Source organism: Sus scrofa, chromosome 1 (assembly GCF_000003025.6).
Source record: "Sus scrofa isolate TJ Tabasco breed Duroc chromosome 1, Sscrofa11.1, whole genome shotgun sequence".
NCBI lineage: Eukaryota > Metazoa > Chordata > Mammalia > Artiodactyla > Suidae > Sus > Sus scrofa.
In genome coordinates this window covers 144920510-144946190 of record NC_010443.5, presented here as the reverse complement: position 1 = coordinate 144946190, position 25681 = coordinate 144920510, and the positions used below count along the sequence as shown (strand labels likewise).

Here is a 25681-nt window from a genome sequence, read left to right as displayed (position 1 = left end):
GGTACCTGCATTAGGGGTTGTTTAAATAGGACTGTAGTTCAGCATAGCCAAGTTGAGACCTTAAAAAGTCATCAGGAGTCATTTTTGTATGCCTGAGTTTAAAAGCACAGAGATTTTTAACTGAATTAGATGCTTGAGACGGTCTGAATGTATCACTTGTCACCACTTGCTATCGAGCAAAAGTTCTTTTAGAATATGCTTTAAAATCTCTAGTATTAAAAACCTGATTTTAATTACCAGTTTGTTTCTAAGACAGCATTAAAGTGAAGATTTAAAACCTTTCCCCACTGTCATCATTTAAATCTTAACAGAAGAAAGCAGTTTTATGAAAAGTGCAAATGCAAACTTTGAGTGCTGCAATGAGGATTATCTGGTTTTCCCAGAAGACTTAATGGTTTATTTGTGCTATCTAAATTTCAGACATGGTGTGGAGCACTGCTGGGCACTTGGTAGATGTGGGGGCTGAAGACCAGCACAGGGCATGGCATGTGCTCAGTTGTGACAGCTGTCCCCTTCTTATTACCACAGCCCTGGGAGGGACCAGTGTTACCTGAGGGCAGAGGTTTCACAAGATGAAAGAAACAGATAACATCTGTCTTTATGGATTAACTCAGGGCTTAGTTTGATTCTATTGTTTACTCTAGTGTGTGTTATGGGAGTGAGACTGTGCTGCATTCTCCCATATAGGTATTTAATGGTTAGAGAATTAGAAAGACTTGAGGGTCTTAGAAGATGACTAAGAAGGAAGTTGTTTCTAAGCCTTCCCTTTCTAATGCTATTTTACTCTTCTGCCCTATTAATACAACTTTAAATAGTTGGAAAATAGTTTAAAATATGGGACCTCCTTTCTCACATTTTAAAACTGTTTACTGTTTGTTACCAATAGATTGCCTCTAGGTCTATATTTCCTAAAGTAAAATATAGAATTAACAAAGTTACTGTCTAACGGGTATTACGTGCTTATGTTCCAGTTAAAAACACACCAGGAATTTAAAAACATTCCCAGAAATGGGAATTAGAGAAAGGCGAAGTCCTTGTTAGCATGGGACAGATGTCCCCGAAAGCAGGTAGCTGTCGCCCTGTCCTGTAGTTTCATTGAGCCAGATTGAAATTTGGGGAGGCCGGGAGGTGGATGCCCTGGGTTGGGAGAGCACCAGTCTCCCTCTGGGTCTGTGTACGTCTTTCAGCTCAGAGGTTGAGTTGTCTTCTTCAGGGCAGCTGTGGGGTTTTGTCACTAGAGTATCTACCTCTGAAAACTCAACTTAATGTGAGACTTCCAAACCTCAAAATAATGTTGATTGTTTTCAGTTTGTAAAAATTAAACCCAGGAGTTCCTGTTGTGGCACAGAGTGACTAGGAACCATGAGGTTGCAGGTTCGATCCCTGGCCTCGCTCAGTGGGTTAAGGATCCGGCGTTGCCGTGAGCTGTGGTTAGGTAGCAGACACAGCTCGGATCTGGTGTTGATGTGGCTCTGGTGTCTCTGATCTGGTGTTGCTGTGGTTCTGGCATAGGCTGGCAGCAACAGCTCTGATTGGACCCCTAGCTTGGGAACCTCCATATGCCGCAGGTGTGGCCCTAAAAAAACAACAACAACAAAATTAAGCCCAGGATTGAGGTTAGGTTGTTTTGTGTACATGAGAGAGGACAGAGGCTGTGAGAGTGAGGTGGCAGATTTGCAGAGCAGGCACTCTGCACACTGAGGGGCTTAGCTTTGGAGCTCAGAAGGAATGTATGCTAATCACAGTCCTGGTGCACAAGTGTATGTATTTGTTTTGCCAGTCCATCCATAACCTGCTAGCTGTGGTGTTGTATCACTTTTCTCTGTTTTCACTCTGAGAACTTTTGCCTAGCAATTTAATTAATTAATTAATTTTTTTTTTTTTTTTTGGTCGTGCCCATAGCATGGGAAGTTCCCACCAGGGACAACTCCAGATCCTTAACCCCTCATATCATAAGGGAACTCCTGCCTCACCCTTTAATTTTAATAGAGCACTCACCCTCACTTCTTTGTACCTGCGCCTTTATTTCACTCTACATTCAGTACCAGGAGTGAGGCTCCAGAACAGGCCCAAGTATGGCAGGCGGACCTGGCTAAGTTCCATGTCCCTCTTGGCTAGCGATTCCCAGCTGAACAAGAGCGAGTGATACCAAAGATGCTGAGATGGTGGCTGTACATTTTTTGGTTGTTTTAAAATGACATTTGAGTTCTCTGCTGCAAACTTAGTCAGATTGACCTTTTTCTTTCATTTTTCTATTGCACTTGCTTTGCCATTACCTAGATTTCTTGGCTCTTGCACTAGCTCTGACTACTTGAAAAGGAACGTCAAGTGGTAAGACTGGCATTGATGTGAGGCTGTTCCATGAGGTGTCCCTCACCGTGGCACTGGCATCATGTGCACTTTCAGACGTTAACATCTTCTTCAGTGCTTGGTCCACATTCCTTAAAGTGTGATAACAGCATAGTTTGAAAGCCAATAATCAGACTAGACTTTTGGACAAAAGTCTTCTGTGAAAGTGTATTTCAGATGTCTGTGTTACTGTTTGTGCACATAAGGCCGGTGCAGGTTTGGCTCTGCAAAGGTTCAGATGGCAGTGTTGCAATTATGGGTCATATTTTAAAGATTTTCTTTTGTGTGAATTTTATGATACATATTAACAATTGGCAATCTGAAGAAATAAGCATATGTGGCGCAATTTGACTTAAATCAGCCTTATAAAATCAAACATTTGCTACTCTACCAATTGTTTAAAAATGGATCTGGCAAATCGGGCAAACTTTGAAGTAAAAAAGTCCATTTTTTGTTTTGTTCTTTTGTTTTGTTTTGTTTAAAAGTATTATGGGAACACTGCAGTACCCTTTCATTTACATACTGTTTTTGGCTGCTTTAGGGCAGAGTTTGAATAACTGTGACAGAGACCATGTGGCCCAAAAAGCCAGACACATTCATTGTCTAGCCCTTTGCTGAAAAAAAAACTAGCCGGCCCCTGATCTATGACATCTTCTCTGGTGTGTAGAAGCCAGGGCTTTGTGCCTTAGATTCAAAACCAGAAGTCAATCTAAGGATATTTGGACCAATCGTATTTTTTTCAAAATATTTGGGAGATTTTGTTAAACCTACCAACAATTACTATATTTTGTAAAAAACAGTATTAAATCTTACAAGTATACCCAGAATTTCATCTGCCTTTTGATTGCCATCTTCTATATGTTTTACTGATATTCTTAAAATATCTGTGCTGTCTTTACATCTCTTGTGCTGATGAATGGTTGAACTTGTTTGTGTATTTTGATAGAGTAGCTTCCTAGCTACACATACTCATAAGAATAAATTGTGAAATACTCAATTAAAAAAAAACCTGAGGGATAGTTAGAAGAATGGGAACTTGTTTCATAAATGAGTTCATTTTCAGATGTTGGCCTTTCCTTAATTTTTTCACAGGGTAAAGTCTGCTGAGGCTGAAGCTGTAGACAGGTCGTTTGGGGAGAAGCGCTATGACCCACTGCAGGCAACACCCCCTCCTCCGCCATTGCCCACCCAGTACAGCCAGCCCTCTCAGCCCGGCCCCAGCACTGCCCTTGGCCTCCACGTACATGCCAAGGGGGCGCACGGCGAAGGTATGAAGCGCAGGAGTTGGTGTGATCACATGAACAGTCAGCCTCACAAATTAAATTCTTGTACTTTTTAAGCAAGGTGATTTTTATATAAGAAATACATACTCAAAACCTCTGGGCTAAGAACAGCGAAAAATAAGGGTTTTATTAAAAGTAGACTTCCTTTTTTATGATCATGACCATTATATCAGACACTTTTCAGCTCAATAGATTTAAATCTGTCTTATTAACGTAGCTCAATTTCTGGAAGTATTGTGTGTTTACCAATATGTCCAAAACTAAATATTTGAATGCTGGTTTGTAAAAATTATAGTTATGTCCATCTTCACACGTGGATCTGGGAAAGCCATACTGTGTATCCCGTAGCACCATGCCTTTGCATTTACGTTCTCTGGCAAAGTTTCAATGAGACAGATACCATACAGGCCCTGCAGGTTCATTTCAGAGGTGGTCAACTTGTGGTTTCGCTCATGTGTTCTCCTTTAGTCTCTGAGCAGTAACCACTGCCCTCACCCATGCTGACCTCTATTCCTGGGCCTCTGGGCCTCCCGGTCCTGCTTTCTTCATGTCTCTCCTTTCATCATTCTCTCCCTTCCCACAGAATCCTTCCAACAAGTGCAAGTCACCTGTTCCGTGGTTAAAAGCACTTTCCTCTGACCACCTTCCCAGCTCTATCAGATCAGCATCCATCACATGCCCTGAAAGGGAGCTCTTACCTCCGTGTCTCATCACCCCTCTTCTTATTTGGTGCTTTTAAAGCTATACCACAGTTCATCCATTCTCCTGTTGATGTTTTGCTACCAGAAACAGTTCTTCTTTGTCGTTTATGTAGGAGTCCAATACCAGGATTATAGCTTGATATTAGTTTATGTTAGGATTTTCTTTACATACTAACATGTCTGCAGGTACAGAGATTTAAGTTTTTTTTCTCCAAATCTTAGGCCTTTTCTTTCTCTTGCCTTTTTGTGCTGTTTGAAATGTCCAGTAAAATGTTGAATAGGCGTGATGATATAGACATCTTTTGCTAGTTCCCCACTTCGGGGAGAAAGGATTAAATGTTTCACCCTTATGTCTTAGCTATTTTGTGGGGGTTTGTAGATGCCCTTTATTATGTTTAGGATGTTCCCTTCTATTCTTAATTTGCTGGAAATATTTTGTCTAATGTCTTCTTCATAAGCCGTTGTCCGTCAGTAACCGAAGGGGACCAGTCCCAGGACACACACACACCCCCGACGTCCCTCCCCCTTTTCCTGTACATACTGAAATCTGTGGATGCTCAAGTCCTTATATGAATGGTATAGTACAGTCTATACCACAGGCTCTGCATCTGCGGGTACAGAGGGCCAGTGCACTGAGATAATAGTTAAGATTTTTCTCTCTTATTCTGTTACTATAAACTAAGTTATATTACTGTGTTCACAAGTAATTTGGTTTTATAATTTTCTTTTCTTATGATGTCCCTGTCTGATTTTGGTATCAAAGTTGTGCTAGTTTCATAAAACAGAGCTGGATCACGTTCCCTCTTTCTGTCATTTCTTAAAGAGCTTGTATAGCACTGATGCTATTTTTCCTTAATTATTTCATAGAATTCGGGTGGTGCTCTTTTACACTGCCACCAGCGGTACAGAGGGTCCCTGACATGACAGTTTGATTTCACCGTGGTGCAAAAGTGATATACATTCAGTAGAAACTATACTAGCACTTTTATCTTTTCCCAGGTTAGCGATCTACAGTACAGTCCTTCATGATGCTGGGCAGTGAGCATAGCCCTCAGTCAACCCATGATCACAAGGGTAAACAATCGATTTACTCACAAGCTCCTTGGAACCAGACGTCCAGTCTGTTTTCACCTCTCTTTTTTTTTTTTTTTTTTTTTTTTTACAGTATTCAATAGATCACCTGAGATATTCAACACTATTACTTTATTGTAAAATAGGCTTTATGTTAAATGATTTTGCCCAGTAGCAGGCTAATCAAAATATTCTACTAAGCAGGTTCAGTCGAGGCTGGGCTAAGCTGTGAAGTTTGGTAAGTAAGGTATATTAAATGCATTTTTGACTTTCAGCCTCCAATAAGAAGTTGAGGAAGATATATGTACATAGAAATTTCCTTTCTTTTCCTTTCTTTTTGCTTTTTAGGGCCACACCCAAGACATATGGAACTTCCCAGGCTAGGGGTCAAATCAGAGCTACAGCTGCCAGCCTACGGCACAGCCACAGCAACACAGGATCCCCAACCCACTAAAGAAGGCCAGAAAACAAACTCACATCCTCATGGATACTAGTCGGATTCGTTTCCGCTGTGCCACAATGGGAAGTCCCATGGAAATTTCTGTTACTCATAATCTGTGCCAATACTTGGCATTATCAAACTTTTTAGCTTTGTCAGTATAATGGATGTGAAATGATATTTTGTATTTTTTGTTTCTGTTTTGCATTTTCCTAGTTAGTAGTGATGTTGAGTATCTTACTGTATGGTTAGGCTGTACTTGTGTTTTTGCCTGTTCAACTCTTTGCCCATTTTCCTGTTGGTTAATTCTTCCTTACATATGTACAGCTGTTCTGTATAGGTTTCGGATCCTATTTTTTTCATCAGTTATACATGTTATAAACAGCTTATCCCAATCTGTGACTTTTCTTTTTAAACTCTAATTATGCTGAGTTTTGTAGTACTGATTTTTCTTTTTTTTTAAATGAACATTGGAGAGGGGTTGCTCTGATGCTGATCTCTGGAAGTCAGGACTCTAAGCTGCATGACTTTGACTCCAGGCAGCAGGTGCACTAACACCCTCTCAGGGGTCCACACTAACTTCTGGCACCCCACACAGCCTCCAGGGTTCAGGAGCGATCCTCAGACTGTAGTGGCACAGACCCAAGGCATTGACTCTGACACTGGGACAAGTTAAGGTAGGAGAGACATCAGAGGGCTATTAAAACTTGTTTCAGGAAGGTTGTTTTTGTTTTGTTTCGTTTTAGGTGTTTTTTGGTCTTACCCATGGCATGCAGAAGTTTCCAAGCCAGGGATTGCACCTGAGCCACAGCAGTGACAACACCAGATCTTCAGCTGCTAGGCCACCAGGGAATTCCAGTTTGAGGCTTTTCTTAATGGATGAAAAATAGTTTCAAGATTTATTCCTAGAATCTTAGTTCAGAATCATGTATATCATAGTCTCACACAGAATATAGTTTGTTGATACTTTCATGAATGAATTACTCATCTGGATAGATTTTATTCCTGACCTATTATAACAGCTCTTTTTCATCTCACAAACCAGTACAATCAGATTTCTAATTCTCTTTTTTCAAGCTATCCAGTGTACTTTATTATTTTTCTTATTGAAGTGTGGTTGACTTATATTAATTTCAGATGTACAACATAGTAATTTTTACAGATTTTCTGTTCTTATAAAGTTTTTAAAATATTTATGTATGTTTTTCAGGTAATTCAGTGTCATTGGATTTTCAAAACTCATTAGTGTCTAAACCAGACCCACCTCCTGCTCAGAATAAGCCAGCAACTTACAGACCACCAAACCGAGAAGATACTGCTCAGTCTGCTTTCTATCCCCAGAAAAGTTTCCCAGAAAAAGGTCCAGCCAATGGGGCCGAACAGACTCAGAAAACGATCACTCCAGCATACAATCGATTCACACCAAAACCATACACAAGTTCTGCTCGGCCATTTGAACGCAAGTTTGAAAGCCCTAAGTTCAATCACAATCTTCTGCCAAGTGAAATCATACATAAACCTGAATTGTCTTCCAAAGCCCCTGCTTCTCCAAAAACTCTTGTGAAAACACATGGTTCAGTGCCGCCTCCTGAGTTTGATAGTGGCGTTGACACGTTCTCTGTCCATGCAGATAAGCCTAAATATCAAGTAAATAACATCAGCACAGTGCCTAAAGCTGTTCCTGTGAGGTAAGAGTTTTGCCTTTTTCTTGGCCTGATGTGTCTCACATGAGTTAGATTTGGTTTTGGGAACTTGAATGATTATGTATTTATTTATTTATTTTGGTTTTTAGGGCCGCACCCATGGCAGATGGAGGTTCCCAGGCTAGGGATCAAATCGGAGCCACAGCTGCCAGCCTATGCCACCGCCACAGCAACACAAGATCGTTAACCCACTGAGCAAGTCAGGTGTCGAACCCGCAACCTCATGGTTCTTAGTTGGATTCGTTTCCGCTGCACCATGACAGGAACTCCTGAAGGATAATTTTAAATTTTAACTCAAACTTTAAGCTGAATAGTATTGTCCGAAATGTGGAATGAATACTGTTACATACAGGGTTCTACAAGAGGCACAGATAATGTTAATAAACTAATAAAACTGATATTCATATATGGTCAGGTATTGTGATTATTCTGTTTTACCAGTTTCCTCAAGGTCACACAGCCAGGCTGAGGCCTAGATTCAGCCCCTGGGCGTGTGACCTTAACCATACTCTCAACCAGCTATTCTTCCCTCAATCTCTGACCTTTAGCTAGGAATGTGCATTTGAAGATTATGTCAGTAACATGAGTATCTATGTTCCTCATCCACTGTTTATTCAACAGTGAGGTTAAAAAGAAGTAAAAGACATAATAACCTCAGAATGTTCATAGGTTTTGATCAAGTGGCTGAGCAAATGCAATGCATCCAGCCTGCCTGGAGCTGCACTCTGTCCACTCCCTTTGTTCTCATTTCGTAGTGACCAACCAACCCCATGCTGGTCACACAAAAGCTTAGCCTCCCACACCCAGTTATATTTCAGGCCACTCACTGCAGCAGAGGGCACACACACTTGGGCAGAACTGAGGACCAGGGCCCCCTACAGACCTCTTTCCAAGAGAATGACAGTCAGGGAGCCCAGGAGGAATAGATAGCTCCTTCCAGGGCTCTGAGGTGGTTCCGCCCCAGTGGTGGAGCCATCCCTGCTGCTCTGGCCACACAGGAATGAAGCTGCAGCTCCCTGCACAGGCTTTTATGTTGTCTCTCCATGTTTCTGCTCACCTTTAGTCCCAGGTCAGAACTACTTCAGGGAGTCCTGAGCACCTCCACTTTGGAGGGAAAATTGGTACCGCATCTCCTCTCCCTTGGGTATCTGTGTACCAGGGGAACAAACTGCAGTCTTCCAGGACTGTCTGCCCATATTGAGTCTTATTATTATATCATGGAACTGAGGAATCTGGCCTTTGAGAAGAAGGGCGTCTATTACTCAGGGAGTGCAAAGGAAAGGCTAGAGTATGCACACCAAAAGTCCTCAGGAGAGAGAGATCCTAGTTAATGTATCTGTCAGACCTAAGATACCATTAGTTGTAAGACGCACCATTGTCTTATGTCTCACTAAGAAGGAAGAAACATGCTACCAGTTAAACCATGACATGCCATAAATTTTAAAATACCAGTTTCATGGATATACAATATCAGGTGGGCTTTGTACATTCTGGTTGCAGAAATCAATAATAAAGGTAACTTGATCAGTTATCTTCAGAAATGAAATTGATTGCTCCAGGAAGAATATGCTTAGTTACTCCATGAGTAAAATCTGTCACTGAAAACTTATTGTTAAGTAAGCAATTTTTTGATTATATGGAGAAATGAACATGAAATGAAACTACTTGTTCTGTTACAGTGGTAATGAGAGTTCCTGTATGTCACTGGGAGGGTACTCACTAGCCATTTTTGAACTCTCAGTCCTTCAGCTGTAGAAGATGATGAAGATGAGGATGGTCACACCGTGGTGGCCACAGCCCGAGGCGTGTTTAACAGCAACGGCGGGGTGTTGAGCTCCATAGAAACTGGCGTTAGCATAATTATCCCACAGGGAGCTATTCCTGAGGGAATTGAGCAGGAAATCTATTTCAAGGTCTGCCGAGACAACAGCATCCTCCCACCTTTAGATAAGGAGAAAGGCAAGTGTGTTTAATTTTCTACTCAGTTCTAATAACACGAGGTGCCCTGTGTGCTCGGTCAACTGGCTAGGCTACTCTTTTCTGTTGCCACTCTAGCCAACCTCAGGATCCTTCTGTGAGGGTGGGCTTCTCACATGAGCACCATGGAGGGTGTGCTATGGGGTGGTGGTACCGGCATGCAGTGAGTGTCCTGCAGTAAGGCTGGGGAGGGAGGGGTGAGCACTAGACCTTCCCCACAGCCTGCTTTATTGCCACTGCAAAAGTGACAGTGATGGAAGGAGATGGGTCATTGGGCATTTCTCTGCCTGTTAGGCAGTCTGAGCCGATTCTCTGCATTTGTCTTTGAACTTTTCACATCTTCCATCTTTGGAGATGGATTAGGTAATGCCCACTCAAAAAAGGCTTTGCTCTTGCCTATCACCTAACTAGAAGGTAAGTCTCTTGGGTCACGTCTTCCTCTGCCTCCAGATCTGGCTTGAGTGAGCATGCAGCAGAGGGAGGGCACCATCCCCCTGGTGTGGCAGTGCACATCTGAGCTGCTTCAGGAATCTCGGAGTGCTCTCACTTTTATAATCTTTGTGGCGTCATCAGGGTGTATGATGATGAACCATGTTACAACTTCTTTTAGAATATTTTAGCAGTGCTTGACTCCTTAAATAACAGATTCTAGCTCATTATATTACATTTTGAAAGAATACTAATATCTTGGCCTTGCATGCATCCCTTAAACCAAGTCTGTAGCAAAACAGCACTAAAAACACAAGATAGGAGTTCCCACTGTGGCATGGTGGGTTAAGAATCTGATTGCAGCAGCTCGGGTCGCTATGGAGGTGCAGGTTTGATCCCTGGCCCACCATAGTAGATTAAAGAATCCACTGTTGTTGAAGTTGTGGCTCGGATTTGATCCTTGGCCCGGGAATTTCCTAATGCCATGGATATGGCCATAAAATTAAAAAAAAAAAAAAAAAAAAAAAAAACAAGTTAGAAGTTACATTTGTAAAATGTTTGCATATATACTATGGTATAAGAATCCAGTGTTAGAATGCAGAGGCCACCAGCAACATGTGGCTGTTTAGCACTTGACATGTGGCTGTTTTAAATTGTATTGGGCTAGAAGTGGAACATACATATAAATTTCAAAGATTCAGTATATTGATCACATGTTGAAATAATGTTTTGGTTATATTGGGTTATATAGAATATTAAAATTGACTTCACCCATTTCTTCTTTTTAATGTGGCTACTAGAAAAATTTAGATTACAGCTGTGTCCTCTGTTTTTCTTGGTCAGTTCTACTGTAGAGAACTAACCACATTTGACTTTAAAGCATGTGCTTAGAAGAAGGTTGAGGAGGACTGTGGGTCTAGAAGAAAATGGCCACTAACTTCTCTCCCTACTCCCACCAGGTGAAACCCTGCTGAGCCCCTTAGTGATGTGCGGGCCCCATGGTCTCAAGTTCCTGAAGCCCGTGGAGCTGCGCTTACCACACTGTGCGTCCATGACTCCTGACGGTTGGTCTTTTGCTCTAAAATCATCCGACTCCTCGTCGGGTACGCTGTCTTCACTCTGTCCTTTGGGGGCTTTGGGGGCTATCATTGATTGACCCTTGGCTGACGGGGCCACCCATTCTGTGGTTGGCACATCTCTCCCTCTGTTCCTGTGGCCTTGTACGTATCACCAGTGTTTGGAATTTCCTTTTGGTGCATATGTCATAAATGAAATGGAAAGGTAGAGAAGTTTCTGCCTTTTCAACAGTGGGCCAAAGGTGTTCAACCAAATGATTTGTTCTATCAAAATTTGTAAGGTACAGTGGGAGAACTGATAATGTCCTATATATATATATATATATATATATATGTATATGTATATGTGTGTGTGTGTATATATATATAGGCATTTTCATCTTCTTACTACAATATTTGATTCCTTTATGTAATAATTTCTATTTATGGTTGCTATTCTTTAATTTCTCATTCTACAAAGTATATGTATGTATATACACACCAGAGAAATTTGAAAGCTAAAAGACCTTCCACTGTGATTATACTTGGCCATGCTTTTTCCATGTAAAACTCTAAATAATTCTCTAATACACTATTTTTAAGTGGCTTTTTGCTGTCAAGATCATAATTTCATAGCTTTCATTGGGTTTTCACATTTCTCACTTCCTTAGGTGACTAAGTCAGACTAAAGTCAATTGGAACTTCATTTTTGGTATAGATCACTTTAATTGAACCTGATATAGAAAAAAAGAACTTAAAGTTCTGAATTTTTGATAAATCAGGTGAACATTATACAGTTTGAGTTTGGTACAGTATGAAATAGAGTTATGGAGTTCCTGTTGTGGCGCAGTGGAAATGAATCCAACTAGTAACCATGAGGTTGAAGGTTCCATCCCTGGCCTCACTCAGTAGGTGAATGATCTGGTGTTGCTGTGGCTGTTGTGTTGGCCAACGGCTGCAGCTCTGATTTGAGCCCTATCCTGGAAACCTCCATATGCCTCAGGTGTGGCCCTAAAAAGCAAAAAAAAAAAAATTTTTTTTTTTTTGTGGTGTAAAGAGCATAAATACTATCCAAGATAAACTATTACATATATTCACAAATACCCTGTTCTGGGAAAAGCTAATTAATTTTCACATACTAGATATTAAAGCTGTATTTCTTCAGGGACTCCACTGAAAAAATATTTTATTAGCCTAGTTTGAATTAATGAATTAACATTAATAAAACTTTGTTTTTTTCGGCCACCTTGCGGCATATGGAGTTCCCAGGACAGGGATCAGGTCCAAGCTGCAGTTGTAACCTAAGTCACAGCAGTGGCAACACCAGATCCTTAACCCACTGTGCCAGGCCAAGCATCGAATCTGTGTCCCAGCACTCCCAAGAAGCCGCTGATCCCATTGCGCCACAGTGGGAATGCCAGTAAAATTTCATTTAATATGTATTCTGAAAGTCAGGTTTTAGCATGGGCTGTGATCATCCTCTAATCCAAAATAGGTTGGGGGTCCCTAAAGTAACAGTCCTTAAAGTAGTTGCTTGTTTTACAAGTCATTTTCCCCCCATATTAAAAAACAACAAAAAACCCAGTGTGCTTCATATAGTTTTGTGCCATAGAATATGTTATTTTGTTAGATTAAAACAACTTTTTCCTGTGTTTAATTTGAGCATGTATACCTAGAAGAGAATGTACTTTTATGTAATCCTGTATGGCTTTAGAATGTTTTGCTACCCCTGTTTAAAAAGTCAGAGGGAGATTTTGATAGCTCCTGACTTAATTCCAAGGAAAATTAATATATTGGAAAGAATCTTGAACCTAAAGTTTTTCCAAAGAGCTGATATAACTGTTTTCCATTGCCTAAACAGTTTATCTGCAGGATTGCATAAGCCCATAAGTGTTTGTGAAGTTAAATCCTTGTTTTATTTTGGGGCTGCAACGTGCAGCAGCTTAATGTGAGATCTCAGTTCCCAAACCAGGCATTGAGCCCAGGTCACAGTGGTGAAAGCACCTAGTCCTGACCACTGGACCACCAGAAACTCCCAAATCCATCTGTTTTAAATTCCTGAGCCCACCAGGACTCAGGCATTGCCTAGGTGATGGACAGCTCATTCTATGCAGGGTTTCTCCGCCCTGGCTTTTTGTCATTCTGGCCAGATAGTTCTTTTTTTTTTTCTTTTTTCTTTTTTCTGCTATTTCTTTGGGCCGCTCCCGCGGCATATGGAGGTTCCCAGGCTAGGGGTCGAATCGGAGCTGTAGCCGCCGGCCTACGCCAGAGCCACAGCAACGCGGGATCCGAGCCACATCTGCAACCTACACCACAGCTCACGGCAATGCTGGATCGTTAACCCACTGAGCAAGGGCAGGGACCGAACCCGCAACCTCATGGTTCCTAGTCGAATTTGTTAACCACTCCGCCACGACGGGAACTCCCGGGCCAGATAGTTCTTTGTCCCATGCACTGTGGGATGTTTAGCAGCCTCCCTGGCCTCTGCCTGCTAGAAAAATCCCTTCCAGACATTGTCCCATGAGGGCACAGTTGTTCCTGGCTGAGAACTTGCTGTAAGTAATGCAGAAGATGGCAGCTTTGACTGTCACTTACCTTGTTCACCAAAGACATACAACCATCCCAGCCTACTTCACATTGAAGGCTTCTTAGTGGTGGCTGCAGATCTCAAATCACTAAGTCCAGACCCTGCTTCAGTCTCACACAGTTCACTGAGTTTTTGAAGCTCCATGAATGGTTTTGTTGTATAGCAGGATCAGGGCTGAAAAACTGTTGGCCCAGTGTTAACTGATTGTTTTTTATTGTGGTGAAAGGAGTGTCTTCAGGAACCAAATTCTACAGAATGTTCATTTGGTCTGTCATTGAATGTGAGAAATATGTTCTCATGCTCAGCTCAGATTGAGGTGATCATATAACTCTTGTCCAAACTTTTGAAAGTGAGGGAAGGGTGCCATTAATGATTGTGGACTCAAGGGCTGACTGGAACTGTCCTAGGCATATTTGATCACCCTGACTTACTCATTTTTGAAAAGACGTGACTTGAAAACAAAGAATAAAAGCTCAGTTTTGCAACATGTTTTGAATCATTAGATTCCAGTAAGTCTCTAGTGAAGTATATAGCAGGAAGAATTGTGGTGTAAGTGCAGTATGCTGAAGAATGGAGGAAAATTTTATCTAAATATATATGTTTGTTTCCCCATGATTGCAAAGCATTAGAGATAGCAGTTTAACCAAACATTAATGACATGAACTTTTTTTTTTCCCCTCTCGTAGGTGATCCTAAAACCTGGCAAAACAAGTGTCTTCCTGGAGATCCAAATTATCTTGTTGGAGCAAACTGTGTCTCTGTCCTGATTGACCACTTTTAATTCTTAAAATATAGGAACTTGATTAAATGATGTGAAACTGGGTTAAACTTACTAAATCGAAATGGAACCACTCTATGAAGTATTACACTTTTCTTAGAATTGATACTGCAGTTTGTTAGTATTAAGCTGTGTCTGAACTGATGAGGATGAGTGAGCATGCCCCTGAACCTGGCTAGAAACATGCTGCAGACCGCATGTCTGGGATTGAAGAGCTTCTGGTGTTGCTGGAGGCTCAAAGATGTGACACTTTGTAATGATTTTTGTACTTTTATATGGTCACTGCTTAACTTCACATATTGATTTCCGTTAAAAAGCAGCCAGTAAATGGGGTGCATTTGAGTTCTATTCTTTCCAAAGTACACTGTTTCAGACTTTATTATGGCCCTGGCCTGGCATATATATTTTATTTTATTATGCATGAGGTAATATGCACACTTTTAAAAAATACACCTCGAAGAATATATAACCAGTATAGTGGATTTAACAGAAATGTACAGCAAGGGAATTTATAGCTTTGGGTGGGGGGGAGTGAGGACAATTACTTATTGTATATGAAAACTCATTTTTCTTAGGGAAGGACACCAAAGCATGTGAGACTGGTTCCGTGGCCTCTTTGGATCTATAAATTAACCATATCACCACAGACATACTAACCAGCAGGAATGCCTTACCCTCATGTTTTTAAGTCTTAGATCATTCTGTCTATGTATTACTAAAATTTTATGGCTTTTGTGCACATCTAGATTCTGTATCATGAAAAAGATTAAGTTGTGGATCTGGTGGTTTCAGAAATGTGTGATCACCCAGAAGAAAATAATGGTGTGATTTGGGGGGTTTTAGTGGGGTGTTTTGTTTTGGAAAGGGGGCAGTGGTTTTCTTTTTTTGGCTATGCATTTGAACAATTTTGACATTTTAAGGATGCTTGTACATAATGCGTGCATACCACTTTGTTCTTGGTTTGTAAATTAACTTTTATAAACTTTACCTTTTTTATACATAAAACAAAACCAAGTTTCTTAAGGCTACCTTTGTATTCTCTCCTGTACCTCTTGAGCCTTGAACTTTGACCTCTGCAGCAATAAAGCAGCATTTCTATGACACACACACAAGGTCATTTTTTTAAGAAAAAGAATGCACAGAGTTGTTACATTTTTAAGTGCTGCATTTAAAAGATACAGTTACTCAGAATTCTCTAGTTTGAATAAATTCTTGCAAAGTATCCTTACTGTAATTTGTGATACAATGCTGTGCCCTAAAGTGTATTTTTTTACTAATAGACAATTTATTATGGCACATCAGCACGATTTCTGTCTAGATAACACACCACTACATTCTGTTAATCAATCATTAGGTGTGACTGAATTTCTTTTGCAGTTATTAAAAAAATCTCAAATTTCTAAATCTGCAGAATAAATCTTTTTAAAATAAAGTGCTGGCTTGGTCTGTTTGCCCACTATTTTTATTTCCTGGAAGCTCAGAATCCTATTTTAAAATCCTGCACATTGATCCTTGTCATCTGCTGCTGCGTTGGGCCTGGCTGGGGGCTGGTGTGTGTGTGTGTGTGTGGCCTGAGCCCCTGTCTCCAGTGCCTCTTGAAGAGGGGACAGAGCAGGAGGAGAGGCAGGCAGGGTCTTCCTACCACACCTGTGAATGTGGATTTGTGTGTTCATTTGCCTTCCAACTTAGACATAATTTTGTCTCCTCCCTTTCAGTTTTCCCAAAAAATGTAACATGTTTTCTCATGTCGCTACATTTTGGGGAAGAAAATGGTTTTGTTTTTTGTTGGGTTTTTTTTGACTTTTTTCTATTTCTTTGGGCCGCTTCTGTGGCATATGGAGGTTCCCAGGCTAGGGGTCTAATCGGAGCTGTAGCCGCCAGCCTACGCCAGAGCCACAGCAACACGGGATCCGAGCCGCGTCTGCAACCTACACCACAGCTCACGGCAACGTTGGATTGTTAACCCACTGAGCAAGGGCAGGGACCGAACCCGCAACCTCATGGTTCCTAGTCAGATTCGTTAACCACTGCGCCATGACGGGAACTCCAAGAAAATGGTTTTTAATGGCTGTAGCTATTCCATCTTGATTGCCATATTTATTTAAGCAGCATACTCTTGACATTCAGTAGCTCTGAAATGAAGATCTGTGTAGATTTATTTTATTAAGGTATAGTTTACATCTAATAAAAGTACCCATTTTAGTGTTCTCCAAATTTTGACAGTCTTACAACCATTTCCACAATATGTGAACATTTCACATATTCCAAAAGGCCTCTTGTACCCCCTTTATCCACAGCTCCTCCTCCAGTCCCTGGCAGGCAGTAACCACTCTCCCATCCCTGTAGTTTCTCTGTTGCGAGGGTGTCACATATTTGGAGTTGCACAATATTCAGCCTCTGCTCTGGCTTCCTTCACTTAGCACAAAGCATCTGAGATTCTTTTTTTTTTTTTTGGTGTTTTTGGTCTTTTTGCCTTTTCTAGGTCTGCTCTTGCGGCATATGGAGGGTCCCAGGCTAGTGGTCTAATCGATGGCGTTGCTGCCAGCCTACACCTGAGCCACAGCAACATGGGCAACATGGGATCCAAGCCGCGTCTGCGATCTACACCACAGCTCATGGCAACACCAGATCCTTAACCCACTGAGCAAGGCCAGGGACCGAACCTGCAACCTCATGGTTCCTAGTCAGATTCGTTAACCACTGCACCATGACAGGAACTCCTCTGAGATTCATTTTTTTAGGTTGAAGTAGCAGTAGTTCTTTCTTATTGCCAAGTTGCATGCCCTTGTGTGACTGCACTGAAGTTGGTTTATCTGTTCTCTAGTTGAGGAAATTTGGGGTTTCTGGGAATAAAGCTGCTATAAATATTCACATACAGGTCTTTGTGTGAAGATGTATTTTCACATTGCTTGCTTAGGTAACAGTGGGGTCACTGGGTCACCTGGTTAGTGAATATTTTAACTTGATAAGAAACTAGCAGCCTCTTTTTCAGAGAAGTTGGATCCTGTGAGTGCGCCAACAGTCTTGGCAGGCCCCCTGCCATATTCTCAGCAGTGGTGCTTCTGGTCCAGTAGGTACTATGGTGTGGCTCTGCATCTGCCAAGGTATGATGTGCCACCCATCCATCTGTCATTTTCAGTGAGGTATGTATTCAAATCTTTTCCCATTTTAAAAAAGTGGGTTGTTTTCTTAAAATTGTTTGGAGCTCTTCACATAATCTGGATGCACATTCCCTGTTGAGTGAAATGAGTGTGTTTTCTTTAGTCTGTTCATTTTCTTCATAGTTTTCCAGAGAGCACGGGTTATTAGTTTTGATGCAGTCCTACAGATTGTGCTTTTAGTGTTAACATCACAAATCTTTGCTGAACCAGAGCATTAAGATGTTTCTCCTGTGTTTCAAAAGTTTTTTAGCCTTTTACATTATGATCCATTCTGAGTTAATTTTACATACAGTGTAAGAGCTGTGTTGAGTTTCATTTGGTCTGTTCTGTTTTAAATGTGTCCTCACTGTGAACACAGACCCACATCCACAAGGCCTTAAGCGAGACTCAGGAGAGAACATAGGTGCTATTTATACCTACCTGCCTTTTACTACATGCATGAATTCTGGGCAAGGCAGGTATTCCTAGTGCTTGCTAGCCTTTGTAGCAATAAGGGCGTTTCTGTTGCTTCAGCTCATCTTCCTGCAGTTTCTACTAACACTGTACAGTGAGTTAAGAGATCTAAGTTCCCCTATCAAAAGCCTGTTTTTGGCTCTTTGCCTATATTACTGGTGTCCTCATGACAGAAAAGCCAGTGAATCTCCCCTAGAGTGACTTGAGTCATTTGGATCCCTTTTTGGCTTTTTAGCACATTTTCACTTGGTGCAACACACACCAGGCACCACACATTGGAGGTAGCCCAGTGGGGAGATGCGTATCAGACACAGTGGCTTCAGTCCAAATGGGGATGTGGCTGGCCCGCAGGGGCACGGTAGCAATGCAGAAAGATGAGGAACCAAGTGCTGTTTGTATGGACTAGCAGTTTGAAAACTGCTACCTGTGAAAGCTAAAAAAAACCCCAAGCTTTTCCTGAGAAGATGCCCAGCAGGGGACATGTAAACCCCTGTTCTGGTGTAACTGAGGAGGGCAGAAGACACCCCCCACTCCACCCCTAGGGGGTTGCACAGAGAAGGGTGCCCGTCTTCAGGCTTTGATGTATCTTGTGCTAGGCTTGGTGTCCTAGTTTTAATGTTTTTGTTTTAAGGAAGGAAACCATGAGTAACAGCCCGTCAGTGCTTTTCAACCAGTGTGTGGCAGACCCAGTGTCAGATTGGGAGGGGTGCAGGTGGGGGCAGTGGGTTTCTCTGCTAAAACCCCAGTGTTGGAGCTTCTTGGCAGCAACATTCGGTTCACAAGGTTTCCCAGAGCATCTCTAAGAGTGGGTTCCTTGGATGTAGGGAGACAACTCAGAAGTGCAGGGAAGCCTGGTGGAAGGCAAAGCTTGATACCCACCCCCAGCGGACGTCATAGAGTTGTGGGTGGAGGGCTGTAGGGTTTCAACAACATTTTGAAACCAAGAGATTTTAAATCAAAATTGACATTCTTGGAGTTCCCTTCGTGGCTCAGTGGAAGCAAATCGGACTAGCATCAGTGAGGACTCGGGTTAGATCCCTGGCCTTGCTCAGTGGGTTAAGGATCCAGCGTTGCTGTGAGCTGTGGTGTAGGTCACAGATGTAGCTCAGATCTGGAGTGGCTGTGCCATAGGCCAGCAGCTGCAGCTCCAATTCAACCTCTGGCCTGGGAACTTCCATATGCCACGGCGTGGCCCAAAAAAGACAAAAAAAAAAAAAATTGATGTTCTTTACAGACTGTTCCTTGTTAGACTGGACACAGCAGTGTAGTGCACCAGCCCCTGGGCTTCACTGTGTTCATCCTGGTAATTAAAGGCAGATGGGAGGAGGTAGAGGCTTCCTCTATAAGCTGGTCCTGTGGGGCTGTGTCACCCTCCCTCCCATTCTGCCTTTGGGGCTGCTGTCCCCGGAGGGTAGGCTTTTTTCTTTGAGTATTCAAGTGTTCCTATGAAGCCCTGGGGACCTGCACCCCAATCTTAACAACTGTTAACATGCCACATTGTGACAGCCTGTGGACTGAATTTCCTGAGGAAGCTTTACAGATATTGGAACCTGTTGGGACACCTCTGTGGCCCTCCCAGAGGTGGTAGAAATAATCCAGGAGACCCAGCACAAGCCCCAGAAGAGAGTGGGGAATGGATCTTTGTTCATCCTTGCAAATGGATGGCTCTCTAAAGGGGGGAGCAGCTTGCAGGGGAAGGGGGTGAGGACTGTCACTAAACCAAGGGCCTTTCAGAGAATCGTTGGAGCACACCACCTTAGTGCCTGCCGTTGTGACAAGAGGGGGTTAGTTTTGAGTCTACTTCCTAGACATTTTCACACTTACAAAAAGCTGCAGGAGTAACACCACTTGTGGGAATAATGTCTGCTGGATCAGGGCCCCACCCTCAGGACCTCACTTAATCATACCCACGGAAGCCACCTGTCCAAATACAGCCACACAGGAGGTTATGGGTTCAACGTAACAAATTTCAGGGAAGTAGGAGACACACACTCAGTCCATTACAGATTGTTTTTTCTGAATCATTTGAATATTGGCTGTAGATGTGATGCGTATTTCCTGAGAGCCAAATGCTCTATATAACAGCAGTATACTTAACCAACCTCAGAAAATGTTAAAAAGAATTGACTTTCGTTTCACCTTTTTCTCTTAACAGCTTTCTGTTTGAGTATTTGCTCTAGTTTTTATTATTATCTTCCTAACTGCTTACTTGGGTTCACTGTGTTCTTTTTCTAGCCTTTGAAGATGGATGCTCATTCACTTAACATTTTTTTTCTTTTTTTTTTTTTATGGCTGCACCTGTGGCATATGGAAGTTTCTGGGCAGGGGTCAAATCAGAGCTGCAGCTGCAAACTGTGCCACACCCACACCAATGCCAGATCCTTAACCCACTGAGTGAGCCCAGGGATTGAACCCACATCCTCACAGAGATGTCAGATCCTTATCCCACTGACCTACAATGAGAACTCATTGACATAAGCATTTTAAAGCTATAAATTATCTCTAGACACTGCTTTATCTGCATTCCTTAAATTTTGGTATGTTGGGTTTTATTTTCATTGAAAATATGTCAAAATGCTTTCTGGGGAATTCCCATCGTGGCGCAGTGGTTAACAAATCCGACTAGGAACCATGAGGTTGAGGGTTTAACCTGTCTCACTCAGTGGGTTAAGGATCCAGCGCTGCTGTGATCTGTGGTTGTAGGTCGCAGACATGGCTCGGATCCCATGTTGCTGTGGCTCTGGTGTAGGCCGTCAGTTACAGCTCTGATTGGACCCCTAGCCTGGGAACCTCCATATGCCATGGGTGCAGCCCTTAAAAGACAAAAAAAAAATTTTTTTTTCTGATTTTCCTGTGATTTCTTAATCCATGAGTTAATTTAGAAGTGTATAGTCTTTAATTTCTAAATATTTAGGGCTTTCCCAAATCACTTTCTTTTATTGACTTCTAACTTAATTCCATTCTGATCAAAGAACCTTTTGTGTGATTTGAACTTCTTAACTATTTGGAGTCTTGTTTTATGACTTAGCATAAGGTCTAACAGGAGAATGCTCCATGTGCTTTTGAAGAAAATGTGTGCTTTGTTAGGGGGAGGCGTTCTGTAGATGTCAGATCTGTGCATTGGGTTGATGCTGATGCTCCTGGCCTCCATATCCTTGCCCATCTTTCTCTCAGTTATTAAGACTGGGTTGGAGTCTCCACTATCATTGTTGAGTAATCTAATTCTCCTTTTAATTCTTAGTTTTTGTTCCATGTATTCTGGAGGTCATGCTAGGAACATGTTTATAAATGTTGTATCTTAAGGCCACTAAATGTCCCTCTTTGTCTCTAGCAATATTTTTTGGTCTTAAAATCTATTTTTGACTGAGTATGGCCACTCTAGCTCTTTTCTGCTTACTATTTGGCTTATCTTTTTTTCCATCCCTTTTCTTTCAGCCTATTTGTGTCTTTGAATCTAACATGTCTCTCTCATAGACAGCATATAGTTGGATCTTACTTTATTATCTAGTCTGTCAATCCCTGCTTTTTGATTGGAAGGGCTTAATCCATTTTCATGGATTAAGGTTTAATTTTGCTTGCCATTTCTGCCATTTCTCTCTTTTGTCTTGGGCTTTTTAGTTCTTCCAGGGGTTGATTTGTTTTTGCCCTCATGATCAATAAATACTTTCTAGTATACTCTATTAGTTTTCAATTTTATTTACTTTTTGCTTTAAGCTTTTTTTTATCTGAAAATTAAAACTGATTTTATTGTTTTGTTTTTTTTGTTTTGTTTTGTTTTGTTTTTATTTTCCCACTGTACAGCAAGGGGGTCAGGTTATCCTTACATGTATACATTACAATTACATTCCCCCCCCCCTTCTTCTGTTGCAACATGAGTATCTAGACATAGTTCTCAATGCTACTCAGCAGGATCTCCTTGTAAATCTATTCTAGGTTGTGTCTGATAAGCCCAAGCTCCCGATCCCTCCCACTCCCTCCCCCTCCCATCAGGCAGCCACAAGTCTCTTCTCCAAGTCCATGATTTTCTTTTCTGAGGAGATGTTCATTTGTGCTGGATATTAGATTCCAGTTATAAGTGATATCATATGGTATTTGTCTTTGTCTTTCTGGCTCATTTCCCTCAGTATGAGATTCTCTAGTTCCATCCATGTCGCTGCAAATGGCATTATGTCATTCTTTTTTATGGCTGAGTAGTATTCCATTGTGTATATATACCACCTCTTCCGAATCCAATCATCTGTCGATGGACATTTGGGTTGTTTCCATGTCCTGGCTATTGTGAATAGTGCTGCAATGAACATGTGGGTGCATGTGTCTCTTTTAAGTAGAGTTTTGTCCGGATAGATGCCCAAGAGTGGGATTGCAGGGTCATATGGAAGTTCTATGTATAGATTTCTAAGGTATCTCCAAACTGTTCTCCATAGTGGCTGTACCAGTTTACATTTCCACCAACAGTGCAGGAGGGTTCCCTTTTCTCCACAGCCCCTCCAGCACTTGTTATTTGTGGATTTATGAATGATGGCCATTCTGACTGGTGTGAGGTAGTATCTCATGGTAGATAAGCTTGGGCTTATCAGACACAACCTAGAATAGATTTACAAGGAGATCCTGCTGAGTAGCATTGAGAACTATGTCTAGATACTCATGTTGCAACAGAAGAAAGGGTGGGGGAAAAAACTGTAATTGCAATGTATACATGTAAGGATAACCTGACCCCCTTGCTGTACAGTCGGAAAATAAAAAAATTATAAAAATAAAAAAAATAAAATAGAAGGGGAAATAAAGAATTTCTCCAACAAAAAAAAAAGCTGAAAGAGTACAGCAATACAAAACCCATTCTAAAAGAAATACTTAAAGGGCTTCTCTAAATTAAAAAAAAAAGAAGAAATAGGATGCAGGAAACCACAATTGAAAGCAGTCACTTAAATAAGCCAGCATTACAGACCCAAACATGAAGATGTTAATAAAAAAAAAAAAAGAAGACATCAAAATCACACAATGTGGGTAAGGGAAGTAATAAAAATAGATTCTTTTTTTTATCTTAATGATGCGTTTGAGCCTATATGATTATCAGGCTAAAGAAGGCAGATATAGGAAGGTGTCAACATACTTAAAAAACAGAGCAACCACAAATCAAAGCCAAGCATTATATTCACAAAAACTGAAAAGAAAAATACTCAAGTATAAAATAGATGGAAACCATCCATCCAAAAAAAAAAAAAAAAAAAAAGAAGAAGAAGGAGAGAAACACATAGAGTTGACTGACTGAAAAACAAGGCTTAAAATGGCAATAAATAAATATTAATAATCACCTTAAATGTCAATGGGCTGAGAGCTCCAATCAAAAGACACAGAGTGGAAGAATGGATGAAAAAGCAAAAACCTTCAATCTGCTGCCTACAAGAAACTCACCTTAGGACAAAGTATACCTATAGATTGAAAGTGAAGGGGATGGGAAAAGACATTTCATGCCAATGGACAAGACAGGAAAGCAGGGGTAGCAATACTCATATCAGACAAAATAGACTTTAAAATGAAGTCCATAAAGAAAGACAAAGAAGGATGCTATTTAATGGTTAAAAGATACATTCAAGAAGAAGATATTACAGTCATCAATATACATGTCCCTAATATAGGAGCACCTAGATACCTACAACAAATACTAACAGACATAAAAGGAGAGATTGATGGGAATATAATCATAGTAGGAGATTTTAACACCCCACTCACATCAGTGGACAGATCTTCTAGACAGAAAATCGATAAAGCAACAGAGAGCCTAAAGGAAACAATAGAAAAGTTAGACTTAATTGACATTTTCAGGACATTACATCCAAAAAAATCAGAATATACATTCTTCTCAAGTGCACATGGAATATTCTCAAGAATTGATCACATATTGGGGTACAAAGCTAATGTCAACAAATTTAAAAGTATAGAAATTATTTCAAGTATATTCTCTGACCACAATGGTGTGAAACTAGAAATCAACCACAGGAAAAGAAATGAGAAAAAACCTACTACATGGAGACTAAACAACATGCTACTAAAAAACCAATGGGTCAATGAGGAAATCAAGAAGGAAATTAAAAATTACCTGGAGAAAAAGCTCTTGGAAAAACTTCAATATTCATTTATGATAAAAACTCTCAGGGAGTTCCCGTCATGACACAGTGGAAACGAATCTGACTAGGAACCATGACGCTGTGGGTTCAATCCCTGGCCTCGCTCAGTGGGTTAAGGATCTGGTGTTGCCGTGAGCTGTGGTGAGCAGATGCGTCTTGGATCCTGTGTTGCTGTGGCTCTGGCCTAGGCTGGCAGCAACAGCTCCAATTAGACTCCTAGCCTGGGTACCTCCATATGCTGTGGGTACGGCCCTAAAAAGACAAAAAACAAACAAACAAACAAAAAACCTCTCAGGAACATGGGCATCTAGGGAAGCTACCTTAACATAATAAAGGCCATATATGACAATCCCACAGCTAACATCAAACTCAATGGTGAAAAGCTGAAAGCATTTCCTATAAGATCAGGAGTAAAACAAGGATGTCTATTCTTGCCACTTTTAATCAACATATTTTTGGAAGTGCTAGCCATAACAAAGAAGAAAAAGAAAAGAAACCCAAATTGCAAAAGAAGAAGAAAACAGTCACTCTTTGAAAATAACATGTATTATACATAGAATATCCTAAAGATTCTACTGGAAAACTATGATAGCTCATTGATGAATTCATTAAATTTGCAGGATACAAAATTAACACACAGAAATCTTGCATTTCTATACACTAACACTGAAAACTCAGAAATTAAGGAAACAAAAAGAATAAAATACCTAGGAATAAACCTACCTGAGGAGGCAAAAGACCTATACTCCAGAAACTATGAGACAATGATTAAAGAAATAAAAAATGAAACAAACAGAAGTTCCCACTGTGGCATAACAGGATCAAAGGCATCTTGGCACAGGTTTGATACCTGGCCCAGCACAGTGGGTTAAGAATCCAGCATTGCTGCAGCTGTGGTTTAGGTTGCAAATGCAGCTCAGATCTGATCCCTGCCTGGGGAACTCCATTTTTGAGGTGGAAAAAAAAAAAAAAAAGAAAAAAGAAAGAAACAGATGGAAAGATATACTGTGTTATTGGATTGGAAGAATCAGTATTATCAAAATGACTACTACTCAAGCAATCTACAAATTCAATACATTCCCTATGAAGTTATCAATGGCATTTTCAAAAAACCAGAACAAATTTTAAAATTTGTATTGAAACAGAAAAGACTCCAATAGCCAAAGCGATCTTGAGAAAGAAAAATGGAGCCAGAGGAATCAACTTCCTTGACTTCAGACTACACTACAAAACTATAGTCATCAAATCAGTATGTTACTGGCACAAAAACAGATATACAGGTCAGTGGAAAAGGATAAAAAGCCCCCAAATATACCCACATAGTCAATTAATCTACAACAAAGAAGGCAAAAATATACAATGGAGAAAAGAAAGTCTCTTCAATGAGTGGTTTTGAGAAAACTGGACAGCTACGTGGAAAAGGATGGAATTATTCTCTAACATCATACACAAAAGTAAACTCAAAATGGATTAAAGATCTTAATATAAGACTGGATCTGCTAAAACTCCTAGAGGAAAACATAGGCAGAACACTCTTTGACATAAATCATAGCAGTATCTCTTTGGATCC

At 40.9% G+C, this 25681-nt stretch overlaps 1 protein-coding gene across 15 annotated transcripts in view; it reads left to right on the top strand.

The window, feature by feature from the left end:
* The window catches only part of TJP1 (tight junction protein 1), a 265471-nt gene extending 249667 nt beyond the window's left edge, over positions 1–15804 (top strand). For 6 of the 15 annotated variants that reach the window (XM_021098843.1, XM_021098827.1, XM_021098845.1 and 3 more), the window contains 5 exons: positions 3442–3617; positions 7054–7531; positions 9288–9505; positions 10912–11055; positions 14281–15804. In XM_021098843.1, the coding sequence (XP_020954502.1) occupies positions 3442–3617; positions 7054–7531; positions 9288–9505; positions 10912–11055; positions 14281–14375 (1111 nt within the window). In that variant the 3' untranslated portion in view covers positions 14376–15804. The remainder of the gene's footprint in view (positions 1–3441; positions 3618–7053; positions 7532–9287; positions 9506–10911; positions 11056–14280) is intronic. The other 9 variants (XM_021098856.1, XM_021098836.1, XM_021098891.1 and 6 more) reach the window with 2 other exon arrangements.